General features: G+C 28.4%; 2 protein-coding genes across 2 annotated transcripts; both read right to left on the minus strand.

Moving 5' to 3' along the window:
- Nucleotides 1–6310: 6310 nt before the first annotated feature.
- Nucleotides 6311–7409, minus strand: LOC113855728. The gene is made up of 3 exons (XM_027487357.1): nt 6842–7409; nt 6677–6759; nt 6311–6472 (listed from the first exon to the last, which is right to left on the minus strand). The coding sequence occupies exons 1-3, from the start codon at nt 7407–7409 to the stop codon at nt 6311–6313; spliced, it is 813 nt and encodes a 270-aa protein (XP_027343158.1).
- A 7578-nt stretch (nt 7410–14987) lies between these two features.
- LOC113855729 (NAC domain-containing protein 83-like) lies at nt 14988–16414 on the minus strand. Its single transcript, XM_027487358.1, has 3 exons — nt 16234–16414; nt 15526–15797; nt 14988–15242 (listed from the first exon to the last, which is right to left on the minus strand). Exons 1-3 carry the CDS (start codon nt 16412–16414, stop codon nt 14988–14990), a joined length of 708 nt encoding a protein of 235 aa, XP_027343159.1.
- Between the last annotated feature and the right edge of the window lie 4313 nt (nt 16415–20727).

A 20727-nucleotide genomic window follows, 5' to 3' on the forward strand; every position in this document is an offset into this window, starting at 1 on the left:
TATTTATATTTTTTTAAATAAATAACTAAATTTATTATCTATTAATATAAAATTAATGATGATAATTATTCTACTTCTCAAATAATATATGATACCTTTTTAATTTAAAAACTACAATAAAGATTATTATATTAATATTTTTTTGTTTAAATAAATAAAAAAATACAACGTTTATCCTTTTTATAATTTTTTTATTTGTATCTCGGTTAAAAAGTAATAAAATATTTTAAAATAAATTTCTAAAATATTGTCTTACAATAATTATTTTTAACTATTAAAATTTTTGTATTTAATTATTTGAACTTAATAAATACAAAATTAAATAAATAAAGATTTAAATATAAAATTGATTAAAAGAAAATTAAAATAATATAGCATCGGACAATAAACTAATAAAAAAGAATATAAAATGTATAGTTTCATCTTACAATTCTTTATATTCTCTTTTTAAATTAGTTCTAATTTCAATTTTTTTATGATTGTCAAACACTCATATTAATTTTATTAACACCTAATGATTATGTAATAACAATTTTTTTTCTTGAGCTATTACACCAAATGATCATGCAAGTTAAAAGAGAAAAAAAAAACATAAATAGTCTATAAGTTGTTAATTCAATGAAAGATAAGAACTAAACTTAGTCTACCTAATTCTTTGTATTGTTTTACCTATAGATTCATTAATTATATTTAGTACAATTACCTATAATATAATTAATTATGATATATTTAAGAGTTATCAATTCTAAACATACAAATATAGCACGATAAGATAAACACCAATTAAGAAAGAAAACATGAAATTATTATTATTCGGAAAGATCTTATAAAGTTATATAAATAATCTACCATAATCTTATATATAAATTTAACTAGTTATAATATATAAAAGAAAGTTAAAACAATACTAAACAAATCCATAAATAATCAAAAAGTAAATACAAAATATAAAAGTTAACAATGGAAATGAGATGAAAATAATTCTTGATCTAAAGATACGGGCTCAGAGTTGTAGTACGTAGATGTACTGGTCAATACTAAGATTTAAGATTTGAAAAAAATGTATAAAAAAGTGAAAATGATGATATCAAACTTTTATAAAATTTAAAAATTCTAAAATTTCTTCGAAGTTAGACTTTTCACCGCTGCAAGATAATAAATATGATTGTGCATGTGTCTCGAAACATGTTTGTGCTGCCTGCTAAGATATGGACATACTAGTTACTAAGAAACTCAAGTTTTTATCTAATTTTAGCCTAAAATATACTCAAAACCTAAATATGATCTCTTTTATTAATCTACATGATAATTATAAAAATTAATATAAAAATTTAATAAAATAATAGTTACAAATAAGTATATAAACTATAAAAATATATTAAAATATATATTTATAAATTTTAAAATAAGAAATAAAATAACATTTTATATCTACAAACGATAGCAAATAAACAGAAAATTAGAAGCAAGGAAACGCAACAATAATGGTACGTAATGACATTCATATTTCACAGAAGGAGAAATATTAAAGGATAATAATAATAAATAAAAAAAAAGCATTGCACTGATCCCACCTCAAAGTTCAAGTGTTCAACGTGTCAAAATGATGCGTGGAGATAACATGGATGAGGTTTTGTCCTTTTTTTTTTCTTTTTTCTTTTTTTCAGATGTTTGCTTTGAATTCAAGGCTTAATAATTGAATGAAAATGGGGGAATATATAGTACAACGCACAATAGACTTTGAAAGCAAATCTAGCCAGTAAAATCAGCTCGTAAATAATATGTCAATTTTGTTTACCTACAAATATTTAGACATAAATCATCAGCAGGTTACTTTACACAAGGTTATGTTGATTCTTTTATTTCTTTTCATTTGTTCACTTAAATAAGTAAGATATAGATTAAGAAATATAATTCATATATTTGTTTTCCTTACATTTTTTTAAAATCTTTTTTTTTTTTTACTTTCATAGATCTATCCTCAATAATAGAGCAATAATGCAATTAATAATTCATTTTTATTTGAGATTTATTACAAAACATAAAACGTACTTGAGAAAATAATAATTAATATAATCTTAAACTTCTAAATTAATTAATAAATAAAAACATTATTTTCATTACTGATTAAAAGAAAATTAGATAATACCATTTAATCTCGTGTTTAGAGAGTTGAAATTACCTGTTTTCTTTGTATTTCATTACTTATATATATTTCGAATGTTCCGTAAGACTATTATGGTTTTAATACTATTTCGAATTAACGAGTCACTGATAGTCCAATACTGTATCCATTTTACTAAACACCTCCCGATAAAGATGATTTACTCTCCTAATTAGTTTAGGACCAAAATTATTTTTTCATGTAATGACATGTGTTTTAATGTAAAATTTACACTTTATAAATTGATTTAGATTCTTTAATTGCATTTAACAAAATTATTTTTCTAAAATTTAAAAAATGGGTACTTGATTTTTTTTTTTATACGGGACTCAGTCCTCTTAGCAATTATGAAAGTCAAAGTTATATTTATAATTGATATATTTATTTATAAATTAATTCTTAAATATATATATATAGTTATTATATTTAAGAAAATGCTAGAGAATATATAAATATTTTGTTTTTTAATTATAATTATTATAATACTGTTAAAAAGTATAATTTAATAAACAATAAATTTTATTAATAGTGATATAATCTCAAATATTGAAAGTAAACGAGATGTTGGTGTAAAAATTAAAATATTTTTATGTAATAATTAATTTGTAATAAATGTTAATTATAAAAATTAAATACATTTTAAAATTTTTAAAAAAATGATGAACTATTTGCACATGGAAAGAATTAGAGTCATTTGAAGATTATGCACAAGAATTGAATAACGAATGGAGAAAATGACTAGTCAAACATGCGTATGGCCCGTCGCAAGATAATTATTAGTTAAAACAAAGAAAATTTAATGGCGTGATTTGAAAGGAATTGGCATCCATGCGAACAACTACTGAAGAAAAAGCAGAAAAACAACAAAGTAGTAGGGATCTGTATATCCCTCTTTATATATATATATATGTATAAGACTTAAAGAACCCCCAAAGAGAGAAATGAGAAAACAAAGAAAAACAGGCCAATGCGACAAGAAACATGAAAGAAAGCCAATGATCTGTATATCTCTATATATTATTACGTTTTGGACTTTCCAAACAATAACAGTTTGGGAGTCATTTTCAATGAACCTCTGGTTTTGAAAATAATTTTTAATTATAATTTTAAATGAAAGTGATTTGCATTTTTTAATTTTTTAAAAATAATATAAACTTTTAACTTTATACAAAAATTATAATTAATTTAATTTTAGTTCACGACAATCAAATATTTTTTTCCTGAAAAATCACGTTAAAATGATTAGACGTGAAACCATGCATGGGCATAGTTGTTGGATTGAACGTGGCAATTTCATAGCCTTTTAAATCATCATCCTTTTTATTATACAGTTTTCTTCAAGGTTTGTACGATTTTGTCCTCCTCTTTTTAGTCTTATGTATTTAATCATAAGGTGCTTGATATCTTCGAAGTTTCACAGACAATAAACATTGTTAAAATATTTTATATCTAGTACAATTAAAAATTTAGGTACTCTTTATACAGTAATTTTTTAAATTAAAATTTAGTATAAATTAATAATGTTAAGTGTCATGATTTTTAATTAAAAATATTATTTAATAAATTTTTATTGTATATTTTCGAATACACATTAAAAATTTATAAATATAACTATGATTAATTAAAGCATGAGAAATAGTCAACACATTTACTAAGCGTGTAAGAATCAACCGGATATAGATGAAATGAAAGGAATATATGATAAAAAAAAAAGGGATGAAGCTACAAATATGTTGAAGAAGCGTTCAATGTTAAAGCGTTTACTCAACGAAAGATAAGATGTGTCTAGGGTTTCTTCATATCACGCTTTGAAATCTACATGCACAAATCAATCATTTGCAAAAATAGTTTAAGAGCATCTGCTTTTTACGTATTACAAGCGACATGAAATAAAAAAAAAAGTTTGACTTAATTACACTTTTAATTTATGTATAATTTTAATTTTTCATATTTATTTATTATAATTTTTAATTATTTAAATTAAGGTTTTTATTTTTAAAATTTTATTCAATATTTAACAAGATATGATAAAAACATAATATATTATTAATTGAAACATATTTATAAATAAAAATATATAAAATAATAAATAAGTATAAAAATAAATTTATTATTTTTATATATTTTATTTAAATAATTTATGTACTTTTTATTAATTTATATAAAATATTAATATGTCATATGTCTGTTCTATTTTGTTAGTTATTAGATAAATTTTTTAGAAAATAAAAAGAATTTTAACCATTTAGAAATTAATAAAATTAAATGTATATAATTAAAATTAAAAAAACTAAATAAATACATAAAATAAAATATAAAAAATTGAAGGGCAATTAAATCATTTTTTAATGTTTACTCTTGAAATGAAAATTAAAAAAAAAATTAATCATTTTTTATATTTATTCTTAAAATGAAAGTTTTCTAATTTAATATGTGATTTTGAGTTTGAGTTCCAGAATAAATATAGTTGTATTAAATGTTTCAAGGAAGAACTTTGCTGTCTATAATAATTTTACCTAACCCGAACAAGATTATTTATACGGTAGAAGATGCTTGTAATGTAAATAAAAAGATAAAAGTTAAATAAAAAAATATTTAACAATAAAAATACTAAAAAAATTAGTTTCCATACTTCCATGGTCTAGGTTCAAGGACAATAAAGATTGAGGCTTGGTTTTTCAAATTTACAGACAAATTAAATGATTATAGACATTCACACTTCAAATATTTTAAAACCACTGTCAAGAATACGATGTTGATAGAGATGAAAATATGATAGATTTTACTAAGATTTGAATTTTGCCTAATTAATTTGTAAATTTAAAGTATGAATCGAAATTGTTTAATTATTTAATATGAGTTAAATTTTATTTAGAATTATAGTATTTTCTAAACAAATATGGTTTTTAAAGTAAGATCATTTGCAATAGGATGAGAAACGCTCTCTTAGCATTTTTTTCATATATAAAATGATTCAAACCTAAGACTTTGTTTTTAAAAATTTATGCATATACCACCTAAATATTTGCAATACGATGAGATAAGCTGTCTTAGCATTTCTAGATGTATTCAATGATTTCCCAGTGATTGATCATGAATTCTATGGAGATAAGATCTTCATTTACAAAAATGAGTTGAAGAAATCCAAGCATTTGGTCGTGTTTGCTCCAAAAGCAATGGATGAACCATAAATCGATGAGACTTTTTATGGACCTAAAATTGCCTTGTACAGTAAATAACTCATGTAAACAGGGTTATTAGTGATGATAAGGAAGGGTGCTCGTTAATTTCAGTCTGAGTTTTCCACCATAGTAAAAATATACAGGTGCTTGAATGAAAATGATTGGAAACCATAGAATGGAGATTCCAAAAGGATTTTGATTCCTAAAAGTGTTGACAAGGGAAACTTAGTCAATCCTGAAGAATGTGTCAATCATGAAAAGAATGATCTTTTTTGGTTCAAGGTTACTTGTTCTGAAAAACTACTAAAAAGAGTTGCTACCCTTTTTCACTGTAGCTATAGGTGTTCAGAATCATGCCCTTACTTGATGATTATATTCAACTATAGAAGGAATGGGAGATCTCATGGAACAACAATCACATGATTAATGCTGTAATAGGATAAGGGATTGCCATGTATGACTTGGAAGAGGTCCTTGAAGTTTCATTTGATAGTCCATGCATTGTTACAAGTTTGCTACCTAACTTGTGGATCCAAGCAATGGTATTATATTGTTATTCAATAAAGTAACTATAACAAAGAGTCTAATTTCTTTACATTCTCTCAATGGTTTATATGAACTTCAACAATGTGATTTGATTTTCATGCAGATGAATTAATTTATTTTTCATCATAGTTAAAAAGAATAATTGTTTTTGTTTGACTCCAGGTGGATAGTTAAATGGCTTATATGAAAATATATAATAAAAACAAAGGAAAATAATTTACATCAACTCTGGAAACCAACAATTAACAAGGCGTTTTACATAATGAACAAATTATATCTGATTGTTGGAATCGGATGATAGGCATTAGAAGGAATTAAAAAAATTAACTAGGCCAAAAAAATCTTTGACCAATTAAAAAAAGAGAAAGAAAAAGGAAAAATGGTACAAATTGTGTTCATTCTTTCTAACACCTAAGTCTCAATCATTTTTCACTGATTTTGCAGCAACCAGTTGGCCGCTTTCATCACCAGCACAGGTACACATTGGGTGGTAGCACGACTTAACCTTGAGTAGAGTTCTCATAGCCCCAAATTTCTTCTTATTTCCTTTTGTTTTCGAAGTTGATTCTATTTCAGCAATCTGAAGTAAAAACAGAGAACAGAATCACCAAAAGTGTTATGGTATTGTCTTCATTTATCTCTTTTGGGGAGGGAAGTTTAGAATAATATTCAATATTTTTCGGTTCTTATAGCTTTGGATAAATTGATCCTTGTTCTCTATGAGTGGATAAAGCAAATAAATTTACGCACAAAAAAGAGGGAGGAATAGAAATGCAATAATAACCTCCTTTAAGCTTCCTGATGCAACGCTTACAACAGTTTCTGCACTGCGTGACTTTTGGTGCACCACAATGCTTGGCTTCATACCTGCATTCATCAAACAATTTAAATATTTAGATAAAAAGTAAGCGCTTTTACAAAATATGCTATTAATTCTTTGACTACTAACAATCTTCCTCATTTCCTTTCTCAGCCTCAATGCAATAAATTCTAAAACTGGGCGATCCGGGGCATATAACTCGGTTCAATTCATGGCTATCATCGTCATCATCGTCCCTGTCATCATTTTCTTGTTTGGCCTCTTCCACCGGTTCAGTAGTCCTTTTTCCTTCTTCTGTTTTTACCTCTGCCTCAACAATCTGAATAACATGAATCACTTTATCTTGGTTTTGATCTATGTCTTTCTCAACCTTTTCACCGTTACCCTCTTCAATTTCACGTTCGGGGTTGGGCATTGGAACCACTCTAGACAATTTTTCTGCGGTTGTTGATCGAACGAACGTTTCATCTTTGGGTGGTTGAGTCTCTTTTAGAGAAGAAACCTTATCCTCAATTTCAGATTCACGAGAAGATTGCGAATTTCCATCCTCTTGATCAGCATTCTTCAACAACTCCTTCTTTGAGAGGGTGGTTTCTGCATTCCTACTTTTCCTAAACTCCTCAAATTTGCCAACAAGCATAGGGCGAATTTTGGCCTCTCCATCTCCCCCATTTAACCTTGAATTGCCCACCCCCATTGCAAATAACAATATGATGATTTGTTTGCAATGCAAATGCAGGGTGGGATGAAAAATGAAATGGGTCAGATGAAGAGGATAGAAAATGGTGGACAATTGACGAACTTTAGGGGTTTGGTTTGGCAGTTCATATAACCTCATGGATCCTGTACACTCTGTTTACAGTTATTTCCTGTCAATATTAGAAAAAACATATTTCACGTTCTATTTTATTTCACAAAATAAAAATATAGAAAAATTAAAGAATAGAAAGTCAAAATATTTTGTTACAAAGTATAAAAACAATTAATTTTTATCCAATAATAAAACTAAAAAATATAAATGATTTTTTAATGTATATTTAGATGTCCTACCCGACTTGATTAAAAAATAGCATGTAATTTAGAATAAATATATTTTCATTAAATATTATAATATTTTTGTAATATCTTATGATTTTTATTGATAAAAATTATAAAAAAAAAGAGTGTTGGATTCTAGCTTTTTTTTTATGTATGATTTTTTCAAAATAAAAAAAAATAGAATTTTTGACAAGATTACATAAATATAATTTTTTTAAAATTACTCAACGGACCAAAAATCATCAACGACAATTTTTATTATTTTTTTAAATATTTTTAAATATTTAATTTTTTTTTTTAAAAAAATTCATTGGCATTTTGTTATAAATAATAAAAGGATATGTTTTGTAATGAAAAAGTTAATAGTTGTTAGTTGAGAATTATAAAGAGTAGATTGTTAAACTAACCGGTAGAAGTCCCTAAGTACTTCTATAAATATCCTTTGTAATCACAATTTCATATATGAGAAAATAATATTGAATTTTCAAGAATTGAATCCCTGTGAGTGAGTATTGTGTTTGTTTTTTGATTTTACATGTGGGTCCAGCATCCGTGAGTACAGTGAGGATGTGTATAAGTGGAATCCTTCCCACTTATAACAATTGGTATCATATTTAGCTGGCAGCGATAATTGGAGATTCAACAATAAACAAGGATATTGAAGAACGCATTCAAGTCTTGGATAAAAGATTGGAAGAACGTCTTGTTGAATCACGTCACGATACAAAGATGGCGATGGAGTCAATGTCAGCAATGCTGGAACAAGTTCTTGCAAAAATGTCATCAATTGGTTCCACTTCCGATGACAAACCTGAGATCGAAGTTGAAGATGAGAATAATATCAAAGGATGCAAAGTGCTCAAATGTGCTCACATCTCATTTCCTTCATTTGATGGATCAAACTACTGAGAATAGCGTGAAAAGGCAGAACAATTTTTTAAATTAGAAGATACGCCATAGGAACAACGAGGGAAACTTCTTCTATCCATGGATGGAAAGACTTTCACATGGCAACAACATTACATGGCGCTTAATGCATCCAAGAACAAATCTTAGCAAACAATCTTGACTGATGCCGCAGCATGTTTTGACATGGGTAATTACAATGATCCACTTTCTGAATTATCCAAGTTGAGATAAGATTCAACTGTGATAAAGTATCCTGAAAGATTTGATGAATTATTAGCTAGAGTAACAGTTTTTAAGGAGTGACAATTAGTTTTTTCTTAGGAGGCTTACATTCTTCTTTGGAGAAATCTGTTCATGTTCACAATCCTAAATCTGTCCAAGATACCATGCGAATTGCACGACTACAGGATGATATTATGCAAGAATTGGAGAAAAGATTAACAACAACAAAGAGTCCCTATTCAGAAACCTCAAAAGGGGGAATTCGTGCTTGGAACTATTCTAATATGAACCAACGAAACATTCTTGTCACTAATCTCCAACAATCTCAATCAGCAACATCTGCTACTTCTAATACACAGAAAGAGATCAAGACAGCGGGTGCTACTCCAAATAGAAAAGAGATGAATGAGAGAATTTCCAAAGGTCTGTGTAGATTTTGTGGTGAACCATGGAAAAAGTTTCATACACAAAAATGCAAGGTCTGGAGGAAGTTAAGTGCCATCTTTGTTGCACAAGGAGATGACAGTGATGATCAACCAAAACTTGAAGATACAACAATAGTAGAAGAAGCCTTGCACATTGGAAACCAACTTTTGTACGAGGATGATGTCCACATTTCTCTGCAGGCACTTAAGGGCATTGCTGGTGGCTAAACATTACAGCTAAGAAAAGGCCTGATCAAGAAACAAGAGGTCCCTTTTTTTAATGGATACTGGATCTACTCATAACTTTATTAGTGATAAATAGGTTAAGTCTCTAGGACTCAAAACTCAATTCATAAAAGAATTTTCAGTTATGGTAGCCAATGAAAAACAATTACTCCTCAATAAGAAGTGTGACCAATTACGTTGGAAATTTAAAGGGCATGAGTTTATAGGTGAGTTCTTAGTTCTCCCTGGATCACACTATGGAGCAATTTTTGGCATGCAATGACTTATGACACTTGGTGAAATTAGATGGAATTGCTCAAAACTTACAAAGCAATTTGAGCACAATGACAACACTGTATTGTTAGAAGGAGAACAATAGGACAGACTACAGCCAGCACTGAAAAGCATGATTGGTTCCAACATTTGTCGAGCAATGCTTCTGACCATCTCAGACATGTTTCACCTCAACAATTCCCCAATTGCTACAGGAGCTATGGAGAACCTCACAACTTCACAAAAAGCAGACTTGGAAGAACTGTTATTGCATTGTGCAGCATTATATCAGGAGCCATACTAGTTACCTCCTCAAAGAAAATATGATCATAAAATCACACTATTAAAAGATGATCTAGTACACTTCAAGCCATACCGATATCCACATTCACAAAAAATAGTTATTGAAGACATATTATAGAATATGCTTGCAAGTGGTTTTATTAGAGAAAGCCACAGTGCCTTTGCATTTCCAGTGGTGTTAATAAAAAAAAAAAGGATGGAGGATGGAGGCTATGCACTAATTATAGGAAATTGAATGCTCTAACAGTGAAAAATAAATTTTTTTTTCCGATCATTGAGGATTTACTGGATGAACTAGCAAGAACAACCTACTTCACTAAGATAGACTTGAGGAGTGGCTATAATCAAATCAGAATGGAGAAGTTTGATATCCACAAGACAACTTTTAGAACTCAGTGGCTACTATGAATAGGTGGTCCTTCCATTTGGGCTCATTAATGCCCTAACCACATTCCAGAATTTGATGAATGACATATTCAGACCACATTTGAGAAAATTTATTTTGGTATTTTTCGATGATATCTTGGTTTATTCCAAGACTTGGGATGATCAACTCCAACACTTACAAATAACATTTCAGATTCTAATGGATAATCAGCTGGTCCTTAACAAAAAAAAAATGTTCATTTGCATAGCAACAGGTTGAATACCTAGGACATATAATTTCAACACACGGTGTAACACTCGATCCTGCTAAAGTAGATGCTGTCATAGCATGGATTTCTCCTACCAATGTCAAACAGTTCAGAGGATTTTTAGGGCTTTCAGGCTACTACATAATATTTATTCAGAATTATGGCAAAATTGCATAAGCATTAACCAACTTACTGAAGAAAAATACAACATTTCAGTGGACTAAGGAAGCAGAAGAAGCATTTCAAAAGCTGAAATGGCACTCACTAAGGCTCTTGTACTAGCACTACTGAATTTTGATGGATTCACAATTGAAACAGATGCTTCTGGCCAAGGAATAGGAGCAGTTCTTCTTCAGAAGGGACATCCAGTGGCCTTCATCAATAGAGTAATGGGAGTGGGGTATCGTTGATTATCAGCATATGAGAAATGATTTTATGCTATCTTAGTTGCTGTAAAAAAATGGCAGCATTACCTATTAGGAAATTATTTCAAGATTAAAACAGATCAAAAAGTACTCAAATATATCCTGGAGCAGCCTCCTACAACATTGATGCAGAACTGGAGTTTGGAGAAGCTAATGGGATTGGATTTCTCTATTGAATATAAGAAGGGCAGAGAAAACATAGTAGCGGATGCATTATCAAGGAATGAAACTGACAACAGCTTATGCTTTATATTCCAAATTGGATCAGAAATCTTACAAAAAGTCAAAGCCACATGGTAGAATAATACGAAATTACAGAAAATCTGGGATAAAATCAAGGTGACTCAACAGTCTTATAAAAAATTTAGCGTGGCAGCAGAAATTCTTAAAAGAAACGGCAAAATAGTGGTTGGGGGAGATATCATGATCAGACGGAAACTCTTAGCTTATTACCATAATTTTGCTCTTGGAGGGCATTCAGGAAGCTCACAAACATATAGAAGATTGAGAGAAGTTTTCTGATGGAAAGGAATGCAACAGTCAGTGAAGCATTGGGTCCAGAACTGTGATTTATGCCAATGGTACAAGCCCCAGCTCAACCATCCTGCAGGTCTCCTTCAATATCAATGGACTTTATTGTAGGACTCCCATCATCAAAAGGCAAGACAATTATTCTGGTGGTCATAGACAGATTAACTAAATATGCCTATTTTATATCTTTTAATCATCCCTTGTCTGCACCTAAAGTTGCACACTCATTCATGGACAAGGTAGTCAAACTACATGGTTGGCCAGCAGAGATAATATCAGATAGAGATCCCATTTTCATGAGTACATTCTGGAAGGACCTATTTAGCATCCATGGAGTGCAGCTGCTCAAATCAACAGCCTTCCACCCTCAAACGGATGGCCAATCTAAAGCGCTAAATAAGGCACTTGAAGGTTACCTACGATGTGTTATAGGAAGCATTCCATCTAAATGGACAGAGTTTCTTGCGTTGGCTGAATATTGGTATAATACCAAGTTCCACTCTTCAACTCAAATTACTCCATTTGAAGCCTTGTATGTCTACCCACCTATATTAAATACACCGTTATTGGTAGGTGACTCACTAATACAAGCAGTTGATTACACTGTTAAGACTAGGGGCGAGATTGCCGCATTATTAAAGAAGAATTTACAACAGGCTCAAGACAGAATGAAGGTGAAGGCAGATACGAAAAGAATTGAGAAAGAATACAACATTAGTGATCTAGTTTATTTGAAGTTACAGCCCTATAAGCAGACCTCCCTGCCTAACACATCATTCCATAAACTTACTGCACGATATTTTGACCCTTTCAAAGTATTGGAAAGAATCAGACAAGTAGCATATAAGTTAGAGCTGCCACAAGGCTCTAAAATACATGATGTTTTTCACATTTTCCTGTTGAAGAAATGTCATGGACACAACATTCAATTCCAGTCTTTACCAAACTACAATGAAGATGGCGACCTTGAAGTCCAACCTGTTGCAATACTAGAAAAACGAATGAAGAAGAAAGCTAACTGGGCAGTCACAGAAGGCCCAGAAGATGCTTGCTGGGTAGAACTATATGATTTGAAAGCTAGATTTTTAGAAGCGAAGTGGAAAGCCTTGTTGTAGCAACCTTCTAGTCGCATGCCTTGAGGACAAGGCATTTTCCGAAGGAGGGAAACTGTTATAAATAATAAAAAGATATGTGTTGTAATAAAAGAGTTAATAGTTGTTAGTTGAGAATTATAGAGGGAAGATTGTCAAACTAATTGCTAGAAGTCCCTAAGTACTTCTATAAATATCCTTTGTAATCACAATTTTATATATGAAAAAATAATATTGAATTTTCATGAATTGAATCCCTGTGAGTGAGTACTGTGTGTGTTCTTTGATTTTATGTGTGGGTCCTGCATTTGTGAGTACAGTGAAGACGTGTATAAGTGGAGTCCTTCTCACTTATAACACGTTTTTAGGTTTTTTTTTAATCACAGTTAATGACTTATAAGATTTTATCACTTTTTAAATTTTTTATTTTAAAATTTTTGTACTTACATAAAAAATTATTATTTTTTAAATTCTATATTTTTATAATTTTTCAAAAAACATCGTATTTTTATATATATAATTTATAAAAATCATATATAAAAAAAATAATCCGTTAGATTTTTCTATTTTAAAAACTAATTTAACTAATGTGCTCTCAGATGCTGTAACTAAAACTTTCTTTGATCGTTGGAACTAGGAAACCGTGAACATAGGACGAGGAATAACAAGACAGGTTGGAATATTGTGGGACGAGAATGCAGAGCCTCAAAGTGCATTGTGCCAGCTAACACATCTAACTCTATATGGTGATTTAGCGGACAAATGCTGTTAATTTGTTAGTTTTCGTCTATTGAATGAGATTCTAGATAGAACACATTCTAAAGATACTGTTTTTCCATTTTTTATTTTCTTTTTTGTTTCCACATGCATAATAAGTAATGAATGATACGGCACCCTATTATGGGAATGACAATTGACACACCCATCACATAATAGAAAAATTCACATGAAATTCGGCAATGAAAGAGAGGCATATCTTCATTGCCCATTAAGATCCTAAAATTTAGGGCCAACTTTGGATTTTATGCCATCCATCTTCTCAGTTGAATTATCATAGATAATATAATTCTTACTTTTTTTAAAAAAAAATATTTTTGTTCCTTTATCTTAAATAAATGAAATTTTATTTTTTATAAGAATATGTAAAATAAAAAAATATACAACAACTATTAAATTTTATCTCATGAAGTGAAATTAGCCACATGAATTGTATAACATTATTAATCTCAATAAAAATAAATAATTATTTTAATATAGTATTTATAATATATTTTTTAAAATTTTTTCTTTCAAAATTCTTTTAAGTCTTTTTTGTCTCTTTTTCACTAAAGTAAAAATCATATTATTCACCCTTTTTTTTTATTGATTTTTAGTTATCTTTTCATCAATAGGTACTACTTCAATGTTTTTTATATATAATATATTTTATTCCATCTTTTCTTATATTATGAATTATAGAAAATTTAATTCAAAATTTAGATAATTGTTGAGAAAGGTTAATTCTTTGTTCTATACCTTTAAAGTGATTAGTCTTTTATTCTCAATTGAGAGAAAATATAAAAAGTTAAATACTTGAAAATTTAGAATGGAATGGAAATTGAAATGATACAAACATATGATATTAAAATGTTTGTAGAAGAAGTCCAAATCGATCGTTATGTGAAAAAAAAAAAAGGTATCAATTTTGTCAAATTTCCAAATTCATCAAGTTGAAAATATTATCTTCTAAAGGGCATCTGACATTTGGAAGAAAGTTCCTTTCAAAGGAAAATTTGGTTGTTCGTCTCTTGTTATAGTCCTCCTTGACCTAGGCATCTTCGCATGCTGGCCTTTACGATTTTGCTTCCTCTCCCCATAATCATATATTTTGAGGGAAAACGGAAAATACCACTTGATCAATGATTAATTTTACTTTAGTATCAGGTTTAACAAAAGATAGATGAATTAGACTTAGTTCTAGTCTTATAATCACTCCCACATGGAGTTCATTGAAACAATTACTAATTAAAAACATGGGTTATGATAGGAAATAATTAGCATAATACAAGATTATGATAGGAAACAAGCATCTAATACATCCATTATACATAATGATCGTTCTATCGGAAGGAACAAATTAATGTGGGTGTATCCTCAGGCATGTGATCCATTTTCCTAGTTTCCCACAGACACGGGCAAATTTGTAAATAAATGATTTCCTAAAAATCAGCATAGCCACTTGTTTCTTCATGGTCAGCATTTGAAGAGACCTCCATGATGTTACTGGAACTTGAACATGATGAGGATGTAGAAGAATGGGTCTTGCCAACCATCATAAAATCAAACAATCTTGGACTAGCTTGAACTATATTATGCCTATGCTTGTGATGAGTGGTGCTGACATCACTTTCTATACTTCTTTTCTTCATCAATAAGCGACACAAAACCCAATCTCCAATCTCGTTTATGTAGTTCTGCCAACCCAACAACATTAATGATATATTTGCCAATCCAACACTCTATTTTACTTTAATATATAACTTTTTAGATTTAACTTTTTTAAGGTGTGAGATGCTTTAATTTCAAATGTTGAGAAATAAGAATTCATTAAAAACATTAATAGTTGATAAATTATAAATTATGAAATTATTAAAATTTTAAATAAGAAATTTTCAATCAATAATTATCATTTTATATTTTATTATTTTAAAGTAGTTAAATCTTGATATTTATATTAAAATAATCGACTGAGCTTACCTGTGATGAATTGCAAGCACTAGTTTCTACACCGACGAGGCGATATTCGTGTAAGACCCAACCAGTTCTGGATCCTCTTGGAGATTTCCCTTCATAAAAAATAAGGGTTTTTCTTATACCCACAATACCATTACACATTGAAGATGTTATTTTTTTGTCTGATCCTGTTGCCTTCCAATATCCACACTTGGTTGATCGGTTCATACGATTGCCATTTCGATACTTAGCTTCCTTGGAGCTAAAAAAGTACCTCTCTTGCTCATCACAATTCCCTAAACACACATATTTAGCACATTAAGCTGCAGAACAATGTTAACGACTTACTTTGCTGAATTGTATAATAATTATTATTGCAATGTTAGGTAATTGTCTACATAAGATTTAAGCTAGAAATCTTTTATATACATAATCAATGTGTGCACTTTTTTTTTCATAAAAGAAGGATAACATTAACTCTTAATATTAATTTTAATAAACTAAAATTAATATTTTTTATTTAAAAATATTTATTATATTAAAAATATAAAAGAATAATATTATTATTTATAGAAAAATTCTACTCTTATATATTTAAAATCAACCTTAAAAATTAAGGTTAATAAAACCGATTCTCTTTCTATCTATCTCTTTTATGCATGAATATTACTTTATTCAAATTCAAAAAATGATGATGGATTCAGTTTGAGAATAGTGGTAGTGATTAATTACCTGGTATATCCCATGGGTCATACTTGGAGACATTGATCTCAGGAATGATAGAAGCAGGCAAGGGGTATGAGAAGACTTTACATTTCAAGTATTGAAAGACAACCTCTTCATCTGTTGGCTGGAAACGAAACCCAGGAGGCAATTTGCTTACTCCATTTTTAACAAAATTCAACTTTTCCATTTGTTTCAATTCAACCACCAAAGAAAAAAAGAAAGAAAGAAAAATGCGAGCTGGCTTTGGACACTAGACCAATTCAATGTGAGCTTAGGGTACGGGCACATGAATGAATTAAATTGGTATTTATATTTATATGAACTGAGAAAGTGAGAGAAAAAGCTAACATTGTCTTTGTGAAAAGGGGACAATACTTAACAGACTAAGTTTGATGTTTGACAATTAATTAAACGAATTTTCTTTTCTTTACCAGGGTCTTGATAGATATTTTAATTTGCCTTTTGCTATACCTCACCTTTTGTATGAAAAAGTGACCTAGTTTTTATAAACTTATATGTAGCTAGAAAATTTCTTTTGAATAGATAAGTAATTCTTAATTATCTTTTTAGTTTATCATATATATTTGAAATGATCGAATTCTATCATTTTTTTTCCTATCTGTATACCTTGATTTTTGTTAAAAAAGAAAAAGTTCATTGCGTGTTTGTAGCACTTAAATTGTGTCACCTCACAGGCTCAGATTCTATGGCCTCACCAATTATGTCTTAACAAGGATTAAAAGATCATTAATTGAAATAGCGTTTAAGAACTAAACACTAGTTTGAAGTGTGTTCATCTAATATTGCACAGGTTATTGACTATTTTCAAGTCGGGTTGTTGGAGCTTGTGAGACGTCATGTTGAGTCACGCTTTCCCAATCCAGAAGTAATAACAGCAGGTTTCATAAAATAAAAGTAAAAATACCAGAAATGCATGTACAAGTATGCTTTATGATTTTTATGGCTGTCTTAGAGAGGATGCTATCCTTAATAAGGCTGAGTTTGATACTGGTAATTAAGATTTTACTGTTAGTTTAGATTAAAATTTAGCCGTGGATTAAAAATTAAAATTAAAAGAGTATATTTTTATTTTTATAACTAGTTAGCAAACTTGCTGCTATTAATATGTGTTATCAGACATGCTTTAAAATAATTCCGACGTTGATTAGAAAATAATAATAATAATTTCGATGTAAAGGTTGAGTTATTCTCTATATTTTACTTAATATATTTACTTATTCTTCTTACTATCTCCATTTAGGGAATTCATAATTCAATTTTAATATTTTTAATACAAAAGTTCATTCAATAATTTTTTGTTAATTTTCACTATGTTCCATTTTTTATTTAGCTTTTACAGTTTGCATTAAGTTGGTTTGACATGAACACAACTACCCTTGTTAAAATGGGTGGTGTAGTTTTTTCTTCTTCTTTGGGGTGGCCCTTTGGTTCACAAAATATCACATTCATTCACTATGTATCCAGAATATATCGTCAAAATTTCTGAATGAAACAACTTAAATTACTTTCTTTCTTATTCATTAAGGTTTTTGTATTTTTATTCAAGGTTTGAAAGAGGGAAAGACACGTAGCCACAGTGACTTGTAATAATATACATATGCAAATAATTCACAATCGATCACAAAAACATCAATATGAACCCGTTCAATCCTTCTTAAAACAATTAAATAAATTTTCAATTTTACAATTTTTTTATAATTTTAAATTTTAGTACCAAATTTTAAGTTCAAACTACACAAATTACAAGTTCATTCAAAGATATATGACCCTGATCCTCAGTAATAATAATAAATATTAATGACTATGATAATTATATAATAAATTCAATCCATATTTAAAGTAATCGTCACAACAGTGATAATTAATAATGATAGAAGTAATAATGATAAAAACAGTTGATTAATTATTGTAATAATTAATAATACAAAAACCTTACAATAATAATAATTATTATAAGTTACCGTGATAATAATTTAATGCAATTTTTTAAGATTAAAATTGTATTAAAAATTCAGTTTACAAATTTAAAATTAAATTATTTGTTATTTTATTTTATTTTAATTGAAGATTTATATTAAAATTAAAAAGTTATAATTACTCCTGAATCTATACAAACTCGTATTTAAATAAAGAATAATGATCTTTGATACGAAAGTATATCTATATGTATTGTTTATTGTATACTTTGATTGAATAACTTTCGATTTCATAGGTGCCAACAACTGGTAATAAATATATATAAATTAAAAGCAAAGAAAAAGGTCGTTAACTAAATCAAAACTCGTATACAGGTTAGTACATTGAGCTACGAGTTTTTCTTAGGTGTAGAAAGTAAGATTAACTGATTCAAACGTTAAATTATCTTATATTATTTTCATTATTATTATTATTATTATTATTTATATCAAATTTTATATAATTTAAAAATTTAATATTTATTTATATTTTAAATATGTTAAAATAAAATAATTTGATAAAATATTTATTTATTTTGTTTTTATAAAAATTATATAAAATTAATTAACATGATACAAAATTTCAATTTAATAATTAAAATAATTAATATTATATTTTATATAAAATTATTAAATAATGTAAATGTTAAATTAATTTAATATTTTATAAAAAATTATCAAAGTGTAAATGCCATCTTTGACACTCATGTTAATGGTTCCACTCTAGCACAGTGAGTAAATGAAGTTCAAGATTATCGACTTTGAACCAATGGATAGGCATCGTAGAGATTATTTATTCAGCAAACTTCTTATTCCCAACGAAAAACAAGGGAGCTATATTAGTAGACTTTCAAGTGAAGCATTTGCATGAAGGGTGCTCTAGAACGGATTCAAATTGCTAATTAAATTGATAAACAAAATTGAACAAATCATTCATTAAAACATTCTAAAATTGAAAAATTGTAGTTTAACTTGATTTTCGATTTTTATGTTTAAAATTGAATCCATTTTTGTATTCTAATTCCGGATATACCCTAAACTAAATGTACTATTGTATGTTGTGTGATTGAGCACTTCAAATAATCTCAAATCGCATTTTAAAATAACATTTATGATATCATTATCATCTAAATCACAGTAAAAAATGTGCTTTTATTTTATAGTACTCCAAATAATCTCTAATAGGATCTTGTATATCAATAGAGTATATATATTCTAATTAATAAAATTTTATTTATTTATTAACAAAAAATTAGTATTATTCCTTAAAAAAGCACATATTATAAATCCTGCAACCTTTTTCTTCCTCTATTTAAAGGAGGACGAAACACTGACTCAGCGCCCGTCATGCACGTAAGAAACAGACAACCTTATTACACAGATAGTTATTATGTATTATCATAATTAAAGTGTAAGAATAATTCGATCCTAATTTTATTAGTCAGCCCATTTTATATTTTTATTTTATTATTGTTGATTTATTTTTCTAACTGAAGAATCTATGCAAGGGAGGTTACGTTAACGATATTCTTATAATATATTTTTATATAAAAATCATAATTTAAAAGAAAAATATTGAAAATTTTATTGTTTCTGTATTATTATTCTTAAGTTTATAGGAAAGTCTTGCATGTGATGATTCTGAGCATCACTAGCTAGCTAGCTGCCCGATAGAAATGACTGAACTTTGAGGTTTTTTTTTTCACTAGGGCTTGCAATTTTTAAATAGTCATGAACAATTAATTTGACGTTAAATACTGATAGATTGTTTATAAATTTTTGAATGCATTTTCAAACACCCGTTAACTTGTATATCTTGACTTGCTTTTCCTTTTAATTTCATTATAAACTTACAATATTTAAAGTCTCCTTAGTGGATTTGCCATATATATAAATTTAGTATGATGATATGATATAGTTCTTTTGTCTTCCTCCTTTTTATTTGTGAATTTGAGTTATTGATGGATAGATGACTCAGACTTGTTACTTTATGTCAGCAAGTCTTTCAAAAGGTGAAGCTTTTTTTGTTTTTTTAATGGTTTTTTTTTATTTAATAGTTTTCTTTAGAAAGATTAGTTCGGCTTGTTAATTTTTAGTTTGTTATCTAAAAAGTTTCCAGATAATTAGATCCAATAAACAAAAGAAAGGAAAACCACCAGTTGTGTTTCTCACTGAAAAACAAAATCACGATAGATCAAACATGCACGTAGTCAACTATGATAGTATACTGGAACTTTCCTGTACCCCCTTAAAAAAAAGGATTGGTCCTTTCCTTCACCAAGAAGATGTTGATTTAAAGAGTTTACCTTTTCAACACTGTAAATCAGATTTTGGAAGATTCACTCCCTTGTTAGAAAATTAAAAAGAAAGTAAAAGTTCAACTTGCCCATTTACATATTTGAATCTCTTTGCTTAAGACAGCAGCAATAGAAGTAGCCCTTTTGTGGGTGTAATGTCCTTTAAACGAGTGTCTTATATTAGCATCACCTCTTTTTTATAGTTTATATAACAATGCATCTAAACA

The sequence above is a fragment of the Abrus precatorius genome, unplaced genomic scaffold, assembly GCF_003935025.1.
Source record: "Abrus precatorius isolate BTA unplaced genomic scaffold, Abrus_2018 Scaffold11, whole genome shotgun sequence".
Lineage (NCBI taxonomy): Eukaryota > Viridiplantae > Streptophyta > Magnoliopsida > Fabales > Fabaceae > Abrus > Abrus precatorius.